The following is a 12350-nucleotide window of genomic DNA, read 5'->3' on the forward strand; positions in this document are numbered from 1 at the left end:
CTCTCCAGCAAATTTAACAACAGTGGTAATCGCACTGAAGTATTTCTGTATTAACACAGTCCTTTTTATTGAGTACAAATGTATTTTAAGCCAAATAAGATAGGCCTGTTAGGCAAACAAAACAGCATGCAAAAAATTAGACCATATGATCTTGAAAGTGTGCATGCATAGATTGTATTGACGCTTCAAAAAAATAACGGGTTTGTAAATGGTTGGCCATGGTTAAAAATTATTTTTTGTAAACTAAAAAAATAGGTTTATTGACACCTTTATGTTGATACATTTGGCCAGTTTGCACACTTGGTGCAAGTACAGTTCCATTTACAATGTATGTGTAAGCTTTTACTAAAACATGACGAAAGCAACTGCAATAATACAAGCTATGTTTTCAATTTTCATACACAAACACAACTATTAAAAAGCTAACATTTTGCCTAAATTATATCAACTTTGCTTCACAGTGACATTAGTTTGACAGAATTGGTTGATTAACTAGCTTTTACAACTATTATACCACTGTTTGGTTTCACACAAAAACGGTTATGTGTATTTGCAATAAACTGATAAAAAAACGAATTGGGTCAAAATTTTAGTACACAATAGAGCAATGAGTATTAAGATCAACAAAACTGAGTAAACAATAAACTTCTATAAAAAACATTACTTTAGCAGCCAACAAATGTACTGTCATTTAAAGTCAAACAATACTGTGCTGTGTGCTTGAAATTGACCCATCACTTGACAATTCCATTGGTTGCTTCAAATGAAAAAATTCTTTCATGTTTTTAACAACACCTTGATCAAATGGATTGTGGAATTTTCCGTTTCCATCTTTCAGGTATTCGTAGCGATTCGCATTCAACCTCTCGTTGGTGGTGACATTGTTCAAAGCTTGATAGGTCTTGAAAAAAAGTTTAAAATGTAAGTAGGGTTGGCAAGACTTTCAATTGACCGGTCAAGTATGGTGCCTTGCCATATGGGAATGCTTGGGAGACCAGCTGATTCGGTACAACGGTTTTAATAGGCCTGGCGTACTATGATTTACACTGTATAGTATTTGACCTATTTGGTCAAATATCCAACCCTAAGTTTAAGTACACTTTTTTTGATTTTTTAAATCTTTCTTTAATTGAAAACTAAATTTTTGTCTTGATTTTAAGTCATTTTAGTTTGTAGTTTGACAAAAATTGAAACCTGGCACATGCAAACTGTTCGAATAGAGTCTAAGGAATGAACTACTTACAGTAAAAAAGGAAAGGCCAAATGTGACGAAAGTGAACATTCCCATAATTACTCCTCCCACCACAAGAATGATGTCAAGGGGGAAATGCTTGGTCATGTACCAAACAAAATAATCACCAGTAAGAAGGGTAACAAGCATTCCATACAGAAACAGGAGGAAGTAGTGTCTGTAACACGTGTTATGATAGCATACATGTTATGAAATTTGTCATGGCACTAGAACAAAATTTTACAGAAAACTAGTAGCTGATCTTACAAATATTACAGTAGAAGAGCAGTTACAGACTTGGTGGAACATGTATTTAACAAACTGACCTGTTTTTGTACCCCACCACATTGTATATGTATGGGCAATAATGATCGAAGTGTTTCACGCAACGATTGGTGACCCGACAGTGCTTGGCCCTCAATGGCCGTACGAGCCTGCAGGTGTGACAGAGGCGACTTAGTGGGTTTTGGCCTTGTTTCCATTCATCATAGTACGCAACCTGCAAAAATGTAAATCAACAGGTAATAGTTTACTAAACAATGAAGCCAGTTTTTTAGTTTATTATTTTACCACAACTGCAAAATGGGTTTATTTAAGACTTTTGTTTCAAAACAACCTTATAGTAATTAAAAAAAGTGAAAAGTCAATAACTTAAGAACCTTTCACAACCATGAAATCAAAACCAACACATTGTGCTATATTAGGGCAATACATGGGTATTTATAAGGGTTTTACTCAGGGTAAAGTCTTCAGGTGAAAAAGTATATGCATACCTGTCTTAATGCCTGGTCATACTCATCAACATTTTTTGGTAAAAAACCTGGATCCAAGTTATGAGCTTTGATCAGACAATACCACATCATTGCTCTAAAAAATCAAAAAAAATGTTCAGTACATGCAACTTAAAATATTAAAGTGTGTAAAAACTTACGTGTTAAGAACAAAGAGTATGTGTAGATATTGAAAGTCCATAGTGTAAGGCAAAACTTTAAAGAGGTAGGCGGGGTAACCATAGCAACAGGTTGCAAGAATAAGAAACATAAATGCTCCTTTGGTTTTTCCAGGAGGGCCGAAAAATATTGTTCTACATTAAAGAAAATAATTATAGGCAAATAAAAATTTTTTAATTAAATCAGAACTTACTTAAAATCAAAGGCTGGTAGGTAACTAGTTCGTTTGTTTTTAAGGCTGTCAAAGTAGCCTGTAACTTCAGCATATTTTCGCCCCTTGGCAAGTTTTACTGGTGTGTTATTGTTGTGGTCTTCCAAGTCAATGTCACCACCATCCTATAGCAAGAAATAAATTTTAAAAACACTGAGACCACAATGAAATATTAATAAACCTATGACAGGAAAATGTACACAAGAATATTCATAAAGCACACAACAAATCTTATGGCATAGCTTAAACTGTGTTCTACAACAAAATGTGCATCATTTGGATTAACAAAGCATCATCTGTAACCATGGTATTGGGATATCTATACACTTGATGATGAAATTGAAAAGAAACTAGAATAGTGGTTTGCCAGTTTATATATACTACATCATATTTAATGATGTATCACATATACCATTTACTATATTTATAATGGATATATATTTGGCACATACATTGTATTGGGACCCTATCTTTTTCCTGGCACTTTATAACATAATTGTTTCTGCACGCATAATCTAATGGGTCCCCACACATGTGCATATGCGATTTGGTAACAGTAAAAATAGGGCACAAAGTTTTCTCGCGGCATGCGAATGTTGTTAGATAAAGATATGGCGCCGATTGGGGAAGGAGGGGCCTGTCGTTAACCGCCATAAGACGCAAAACTGTGTAATAAAACAATTGCATAACTAACGTTTTTAAATGATCTACAAACATATCTTAATTGCACAGTGCAAAAAGACAGCCTGATAGCACGTCCAGTTATGGCAGAGGCCAGCAGGTTTGCGCTTTTCGCGCCCAATCGGGCTTTTTTTCGACATGGAGTTGCGCATTGTTTTCATGAGGTGGAAAATGGATGAGTCCAACTATTTAAACTTTTAACAAAGTTTTAACATTCTTTTTCCTTAATAGCCCTTTGTTTGTTGAATTAGGATTTTTAATCCGCACATAGCGTTCCCTGGCGCCGTTAAGTTTCTACATACCAACAATACGATTGCTTAGCTGGGCTTTTTATGTCCAAAACCTGTTTTGAAACAGTTTTATTAACGCTTTCAGTTTGAGAAGTCACATTACACAGGTGTAACAAATTGTGCTGCGATGTCGCTCTGGGTTTCGAAACACGAATAAGTTGACCTACATTAACGTTTACAGCGCAATATAACTAACATCGTAACATCTAAATTTCAACCAGTGAGAAAATGGTCAAGTGACGACTGCATTCATGCATGAAGCAGAGGCATTTTTACCATTCGCCAATATCATCAATCACTCCCATTGCGTCAGCTGCGCACTGAGCGAGCACAAATTTAACAAAAGACAGCATGTAAAAGCACATTTGGGGCTGTAAGAGTAATTACAGAGCCGACTGCACTGAAATTTTTAACAGCCAACAAGAAGCACCCTATCCACAGCTGTTTAAAATTTCAGCAGGTTAAGTCTTGTATTTCTGACCTCATTAACATGTCCACAAACAAACAAATATTTGGGGGTAAAGGGGTGAAAATGGATATATACAACTTCAAGTTACAAACTAGAATGGTGGCTTTCTGATATACTTCCATTTTATATATTCTATACGATATTTACCAATTTACTATACACATCATTTGATCTACACATATGATTGTTTTTGTAAACAAAAACTAATGGGTCCCCACACGCGTGTTTGTGCGGATTTACGGTAAACAAATGTTGCGGTGATTTTTAAATTCTTAAGAACAAATTTTTAGAAAGCGTTAACCCAACAATGAAAAATTTTGTTGTATTTTTTTGCACTATTATTGTCGTATAATTACAAAAGCATTAAAAAAGAACGAAACAAATACTTTCAATTTAATCTCTTGCTTTGACCCAGATATTGTCGTCCAAGGTCGGGTTTTAAACACAATTTTTTTCTAGAAAGCTGTAACAGTTGTGTTACAGACAATTAAAATACGATTTGCTGCAAGTGTATACATAACTTTTCATTTAACTTTGTTTCGCAAAACGAGTTTTTCATTTAACTTTGTTTCGCAAAACGAGTACCATTGACCTGTAGTAACCTTTAGGGTGCACACACCAAACGACTGTTTGACCTTTTGACACCGTTTTCAATAGCACGCCGTCCTTGGTGTTCAACAACACCGTTTGACCTAATTTATACATGCCTTGAGTATTTGATTCAAAAAAAAACAAAAAACTCTACGTTATGGCGAAAGAAAGTTCTGAACTGTGTTAGTAATACCTACTAATTGACCTTAAGTAACCCGTGGTCATGCAGCGGCCAACCTAACAACGAGCATTTAAAAAAAACTTTTATCTTGCAAAAAAGTCAAGTTTATTTTTTCATATTTAGTTTGTTTAACAAAGTTTTGCTTGACATTATACGAAACCGAAGCACGCTTATTAGGTTTAAATCGCGTCATATGTGTGAAACCTTTGCCAAAACTGAAAATGTGAGTGATAACTTAATAAAACGACATGCATTGCTGTGCAAAACAGCTGATTTCTAATCACCGAAACGACGTCTCGTAAAACGTCTGTCCGACGTCAAGCTGAGCCCTCCCGCTCTGCCCTATTATTCGTAAACGTACTCTCTTGGGACTTCTGCCTACAGTGTCTTTCTTGACCAAACGAGCGTTAGACACATTTACGTTTCGGGGGTCTGTGGGTGTGTCGCTGGGTCATTCGGGGTCAAACTTCAGGTGGATCAAGTTCAGATTAATATCTAACATATGTCCAAATTTGAATAAATTTGAAGCACTCTTTCTTTACTAAACGACCGTTACAAACCAGCGTTAAAAATTTTACGTTTCGGGGGCCTGTGGGTGAACCGCTGGGTAATTTGGGGTCAAACTTCTGGTTGACCAAGTTTGAATTAATATCTAACATATGTCCAAATTTCAATAAATTTGAAGTACGCTTTCTTCACTAAACGAGCGTTACAGACCAGCGTTAAAAATTTTACGTTTCGGGGGCCTGTGGGTGAACCGCTGGGTAATTTGGGGTCAAACTTCACGTGGACCAAGTTTGGATTAATATCTAACATATGTCCAAATTTGAATAAATTTGAAGCACTCTTTCTTGACCAAACGAGCGTTACAAACCAGCGTTAGACAGAAAAAAGAAAAAAGAAAAAAAGAAAAAAAGAAAAAAAAAATACGGACAAAAACAATATGTGTCCCCTTCAGGGAAGGGGACCCATAAATACTTTGAAATACGCTGCAATGTACCAATCAAAAAAGTATGAAACTCCAGAATCATCTGCTTTAGCAAGTATAGCCGTTTCAAAAATTTCACGTTTTGGGGGGCAGTGGGTGAACTGAAGGATCAAACGGGGTCAAATTTCACATGGACCGTCTTTAGACCAATATATATCTATTATGTGTGTAAATTTGAAAAAGTTTGAACCATTCTTTCTTGACCAAAACGTGGGTACAAATCTGCGTTAGACGGGAAAAAAGAAAAAAATATAGACAAAAACAATATGTGTCCCCTTCAGGGAAGGGGGCCCATAAAAAATCATAAAGCGATATATTTTCCTTGGAAAAGATTAATGGAGATTAATATAGAACCAGAACCACAGCAAAGCTATTAAAGTCATTTGCCTCATAACTTTCATTAAAGTTCTATTAAATTGTGTGACATTATTTCAGAATTTCTCACATTAACTTGAAAGAACTTTTTGTAGGTGAAATTCCTACCAATGCATGTCAAGTTTAGAGGCCTTTTACCTGTTCACATAGAAGCTTGACAGTCATTAGATCACCACTTAAAGCAGCAAGGTGCAGCGGGCATTGACCAAAATTGTCTTTTTGCTTTGGGTTAAATCCAGAGTAAATCAAAAGCCTTGTCAGTTCACAGTGGCCTGGTAAAAAAAGATTTAAAACGATATTAATAATTCTTGCAAAAATATACCAGTAGAATGTATCACATTGTAAAACTTTTTAACATTTACTAAATGTTAAGCATTTTTATATTGGATTTCTGGTTTAAAGCATTTTCTGTTTGTTAAAACATATATACTATTTCAGATATCGATATTGATTTCACTTGCGTTTGGCAAAAATTAATTTTATGCTAATTTCCTAATGTTTGACAAATTTTCTATTGATACGCTACATTAATCTTATAATGTGGACACGAGCATAAGAAAATCAACTACTTTATTATGGAAGCAAGTTTACAGTAGGTTGACAATTACCAATGCACAATGAGGTGATTCAGTCTACTAGGTTACAATAGGTTTTGTTATTACAGACCTTTGAAAGCAGCCCAGTGTAATGCATTGTCTCCTTCTTTGTCCACAACTTGAAGTCTGGCACCTTTGCCCATCAGAAAACCAGCAAGCATTGTTTTCCCATATTGAGCAGCAATAATTAATGGTGTACAGCCTTTATTGTCAACACTGTCAATTGATACTCCAGCCTGCACAAGAAAATACAAAATGTTGGAATATAATTTTGTTACCAGGCATATTACATTTTAACTGGTAAATGAAACAAATCCAACATTTGAACGTCCTATATGGGGCATCTCCATCAGGGTAATTTTAGCTACCCAACAAAATACAAAAAAAAATACAAATGGTATGCAAAATATTTGTCGAAAATTAACAAACCATATGTCAAAAATTCAAGTTAATTCTTCCACTCTAATTTTAAAATTTCTTCTCAGTTGGGAACCACTTGTGTAAGGCAATGGTGTGTCTCAACAGAGTTTACACAGAAAAACATATTTGTTCAAAAAATACTTGCCTGCAACAGTATGTCAACAGCAGAAACATGCCCATTGACACAGGCCCAATGTATTGGCTGAGCACCAAGCTGATTTTTTGCTGGAATTTCAAGAGGAGCCTGTGAAATTGCAATGTAAATATATTGTTCATGTTTGTTTCCATTATGTTAATCTACTCATGCCAGTATAGCAGTATCTGGGTATATTTGTCAATAACACACCTTTATTTGTACAAAGTATCTGAGCACATGGGTGTGTCCACCAAGAGCTGCCCAGTGGATTGGAGTATTGCCATCTTTATCAAACTGACTTAAAACTGAAATACCCAGGTTGTCAATTATATCTTGAACTGGAATCAGGAACCTTTGAAAAGACAAAGAATATTGTTCTGATTTTATTTATTAAACAAAAACGACTTAATAGGCAAAAAGGTCACCAAGTGATACAAAATTTGCATTTTGTTTGGAATAGCTGTTTGACACTTCATGACTTTTGGCTGGGTAGTAGATTTTTCTCGAGCATTTAAACTACCACTTATGATGCAATTAGAACCTTTTTGTTACTAAACAAGTAATAGATGAATACAACATGGCTGGTAATAAATCCAAACACTTTTAATAAAATAGGGCTACAGACAATTAAAAATGTTATAAATAACGTTTTAAATTAACCATGAAAGATACATTTTAGCATAATAATTTTGTTTTTCTTTAAATACATTTGTTTAAGTTAGACAACTTAAAAGTATCAATATCATAAGTCAAGTTATTTTAGAATCAAGACCAGTGAGATATAAAGCAGCAAAGCAAAAACAGGTTGTAACATTTCATATGTACTTAAATAACATATTCAACCTCAACATATTTTAAGCAGTTTGCAAAGGTCATCATTTTAAACTTCTGCTGTGTTTCTAGATTCATACATAAAGTATAAACTACAACACATAGTTCTGGCGCATTATATTACTTATTTTTTGCACTATATATTACCATATTTAGTAATACACGCTATATTTCCAGTAAAACGAACGCAAAACCAAATCTTACCCCTGTTTGGCGACGTGAAAAATATCTTCCAGTAATTTAGCTTGATCAACCGTCCCAGTTCCGGGATTTTTGCAGCAGTCGCCTTTACCGTCATGCTCGTGGTGGCTAGGAGTGCCAATTGGAGCCTTTATTGGTGAATCCGAGGAAAGAAGTGGAATCGTACTATAACCTGTTGTTTCGTTGTCGACCATCACCATCTTTTATCGGAACCCGGACCACACAACAAACTGTTTTGGTAAAGTCCGTTGCCAACAAAACTATTTTACTTTCAGTTTTCCCTGCGCAAAAATACGTTTGTAAATCCAAGCAGTGGAAGAGTAATATACGTACCGCACGTGATTTAGTTAAGTCAAAACTTATCTGAAAATGGAAACGCATTGGCTTTTGCCAGATATGTTGCAATAACAAAGTTTTCTTTCACAATTTTGCTCTTTTATAAAAATTACGTGCATATGTTTAAGATATGGCTTAGGAAAAAAAGAGGACCTCCCACCGCCTCTGTAATACAATATTAATTCGATAGTTACCTTTAACGGAACGTTTGAAAGTACATCCCTGCCATTTGCGATTTTTGCGATTGTTGTTCGTGGAATTTGCAACAAATTGTTTGTTTCTCATGCAAATTGTTTATTCAGTGGTCACTGCCTGCAAATTGGTTATTTGTCATTGCCTGTATTATTGTATGTACACAGACTGACTAAAAATATTTAGGGAAATATTGTTATACGCAAGTCAACTTGCAAACTAAAAAGGTTTCCATACCTTTTTGATAGTGCATATTTACTGCATAAGAAGTAAGAACTGCTGCTTGAGACTTATTTGTACTGTATGTATTGCAAATGCATGCTAATAGCTCATGACTGCACCCCAGTCTGTATACCTTCTATATCACCTATACGCGCCCAGGGCAAACCGCGAAAAAAAAGGCTCCAGCAAACACACAAAACATCGCATATCTTCAGTTCTAGAACAGGTAGGAAGGTGAAATTTCACACCTGTACTAAGTCGAGCATGCAGAGTTCAAAAATCCAAATTTTTGGTATTGATTTTTTCTGTGCAAGGTAATGACCCTTATTTGCATTTCCTGCAAGTTTCATTGAAATCCGTTGGGATTTGACCCCAAAATTTGAGCGTCAAACCTAAACTGCCACGTTTTTACCGTACGTCATAAACTTTTTCAACAAAATTCCATTTTTTTAACCAGCCGCCCCGAATTTTGGCGCATATATACTATTTAGATTTTCAGTAACGTAAAGCTTTTCCAAAAAAATGAGCAACATTTTATTTTTCCCGTTTTATTTTAAGTTACCAAAATCGGGATATTTCGGCCCAAAATTGTTTGGGTTTTGTAGCAAAAAAAATTGTTTTGCATTTTTGAATTCTGCGTGCTCGACTTAGTACCGGTGTGAAATTTCACCTTTCTACCTGTTCTAGAACTGAAGATATGCGATGTTTTGTGTGTTTGCTGGAGCCTTTTTTTCGCGGTTTGCCCTGGTCATGTATGTTTCTATATCTATGTATATATACATATACAAGTATACTTGCAACATGTTTATTCACATGTTTCGTGCAATTTTTTAATGCAATTAAAAATGTAACCCTATAACTACAGTCAACATTTCTGTTAATGCTGCTGTCAGCAAATGTATTTAATTATTTCCTTTTAAATTCTCAGGTAATAAATATACATTGTGAGCATAAACATTGTTGTAGAACAGCGCCAAAATGGCAGCAAGTTCTGATGTGTGTGATATCTTGGAACTGAAAGGAGATGAGAGCAAAACAATGACAAAGGCTAGTATCATTAATGCAGGAATAAAAAAGAAACCAAAACAGAAAGAAAATGTATTCAAAAGACCTGAAGGCATGCATCGGGAATTGTATGCTTTACTTTATCATGACAATATGGACAAACCACCTTTGTTACCAACCGATACAATGCAGACTTATCAAACAGCTAAAGCTAAATTAAGCTGCACTGTTGTTCGACCATGGAGATGGATGCCATTTACAAATCCTGCTCGATCTGATGGTGCTATTTTTCACCACTGGCGAAGAGAAGAAGACCAAGCTAAAGACTACCAGTTTGCAAAGTTTGATAAAACTGTTCAAGTACCAGTTTATTCTGAGCAAGAATATCACCAACATCTTTCACGAGAAGATTGGTCCCAAGATGAAACAGCGCATGTTTTTGAGTTGTGTCGACGTTTTGATCTCAGATGGCATGTTGTTTATGACCGGTATGATCATTCTCGCTTTCCACAGGAAAAGAAAAGAACTTTAGAGGACATCAAGGAGCGGTTTTACAGTATCTGCAACAGCCTTAACAAGATACGGAAGCAGCCCGGGGAAGTGGTGGAAGAGATAGTCTTTGATGCAGATCATGAGAGAAGAAGACGGCAGCAGCTACGAAAACTCTATGCTAGGACTGAGAAGCAAGTGGAAGAAGAGGCGATGTTGATTGAGGAGCTAAAGAGAATCGAAGTTAGAAAACGTGAGAGGGACAAAAAGTCGCAGGACCTTCAAAAGCTTATTGCTTTTGATTCAGGAAATGAAGGGTTTAAGGGAAGGGCTGAACGAAAGTCAAGTAAAAAGCGTATCTCTGGTGTTCGCAAAGATGGACAACCAGGTGATGAAAAGATTTCTGAAACCACGTATGGCATTAAGTTCCCAGATACAAAATCTTCTGGTGTTATGTTAAGGTCACAAATGATGAAACTACCTATATCTGTTGGCCAAAAGAAAACCAAATCTCTTGAACAGTTACTCACTGAGCTAAAAATCGACATGCATCCCATGCCTACGGAAAATGTTGTACAGTTGTTTAATCGTTTAAGAAGTGACATGGTGTATCTGTATGACCTCAAAGTGGCTTATGCAAGCTATGAGATGGAGCTACAAACTCTGAGGTATAAATGGGATGCGATTGCTCCCGGTCATCTGCCTCCAGTGGAAGACTTGAACTTTCACCTAGAGAAAATGGATCAAACAAGTGCAAGAAAGAGGCCAGTAGACACACAAAGTGATGCAGATTCTGCACAAAAAACTGACTCTGCTTCGGATCAGTTAATTGATGTAGGATGTCCTTCTCCCCCTGTTAAAAAACCTTTGCTGGAATAATGAATCGTTTTCATTTTGCTTATAGCTTATTGCTTACTGCCAATGTCTTTTATAAATAGCAGTAAATTTTTGGTAAAATACATGTAAATCCAATAGTTTAATTACCAACCTTCAGTTTTCATTTGCTTGAAATTGTTTTCATGTGCTTCTGACTGTGTTGGTATCACTATAAAAGTAAGCGCTTAGTTTTGTGACCTTTCTTGCAATGATTAAATGTCTCAACTTTTTTTCCAGCCCCCCATATAGTTTGCCTTTATGTCAATTTGCTAGGGCCTTTGTGGTCGTGGATTTTGATCAAATATGGCCGCAAAGCAACTTGTTAATTTGTCAAAACATCTTCGGGAAATCAGATTGCACCTTTGTCAAACATCGGCATCCAGTCAAGGGGTCAGGTAAGCATATTGATCTTACATATGTTTTATCATAAAAATGGTTGCAAGAAAATTAGTGCAACAGTGATGTGAAAAATTCACGTTTTCTCTTTTCATTTTTTGATGTTGTTATTTCTGTCATCAAATTTTGTTGTTTATACTTGATTTCTACATGGCACGTACATTTTTTATGAAAACGTTTAATATTGTCTTGATTTTATAGTTTTGTTCTAATGCAAACTACTCATTTTTTGACAATGCCCAAACTCATTTTACTCATATTTTTTTCAGAAACTTCATTGAAAACAATTATGTAACAGTGAAACAGGCTAATCCAAAATTTCCAATATTGATACGGGAATGTAGCCAAGTGGAACCTAAAATATATGCAAGATATGGTAGGGCTTTGAACCACTCAACTCTGTAACACTTTTGCATAGAGCCCCTAGTAGATAGAAATAAATACAACTAATCTTTTTTTTTAGCTAAAGGTGTGGAGCGCAGTGTGTCTGTAGCAAACAAGTCCTCGGAAGAAGTTGCCACAACTATTCAAGATTTGTTGAAACCACCACATTAGCCTAAAATTGTTAGATGTAAACATTTCTATTTATGTTTTGATTGTTTGTACACCTCTTGTGTTTGGTTGCCAGTGCAGCAATACAAGAACTTTTGGATACAGCCCAGTACGTTTCTAAAGGCAGTAAG

General features: G+C 35.6%; 3 protein-coding genes across 3 annotated transcripts; 2 read left to right on the forward strand and 1 right to left on the reverse strand.

The window, feature by feature from the left end:
* Window positions 1-26: 26 nt before the first annotated feature.
* On the reverse strand, window positions 27-8432 carry LOC145202696 (uncharacterized). The gene is made up of 11 exons (XM_080075726.1): window positions 8155-8432; window positions 7330-7471; window positions 7129-7227; window positions 6634-6799; window positions 6106-6239; window positions 2375-2517; window positions 2163-2315; window positions 2005-2098; window positions 1558-1730; window positions 1244-1409; window positions 27-901 (listed from the first exon to the last, which is right to left on the reverse strand). Exons 1-11 carry the CDS (start codon window positions 8349-8351, stop codon window positions 698-700), a joined length of 1671 nt encoding a protein of 556 aa, XP_079931852.1. The 5' UTR covers window positions 8352-8432; the 3' UTR covers window positions 27-697.
* Window positions 8433-9811: 1379 nt separating this feature from the next.
* LOC145202697 (DNA methyltransferase 1-associated protein 1-like) lies at window positions 9812-11508 on the forward strand. Its single transcript, XM_080075728.1, has one exon. It carries the CDS (start codon window positions 9880-9882, stop codon window positions 11272-11274), a length of 1395 nt encoding a protein of 464 aa, XP_079931854.1. The 5' UTR covers window positions 9812-9879; the 3' UTR covers window positions 11275-11508.
* Window positions 11509-11574: 66 nt separating this feature from the next.
* LOC145202701 (NADH dehydrogenase [ubiquinone] 1 alpha subcomplex subunit 2-like) lies at window positions 11575-12323 on the forward strand. Its single transcript, XM_080075733.1, has 3 exons — window positions 11575-11666; window positions 11937-12043; window positions 12131-12323. Exons 1-3 carry the CDS (start codon window positions 11575-11577, stop codon window positions 12220-12222), a joined length of 291 nt encoding a protein of 96 aa, XP_079931859.1. The 3' UTR covers window positions 12223-12323.
* Window positions 12324-12350: the final 27 nt, after the last annotated feature.

This window comes from Phallusia mammillata, chromosome 7 (assembly GCF_965637545.1).
Source record: "Phallusia mammillata chromosome 7, kaPhaMamm4.hap1.1, whole genome shotgun sequence".
Taxonomy (NCBI): domain Eukaryota; kingdom Metazoa; phylum Chordata; class Ascidiacea; order Phlebobranchia; family Ascidiidae; genus Phallusia; species Phallusia mammillata.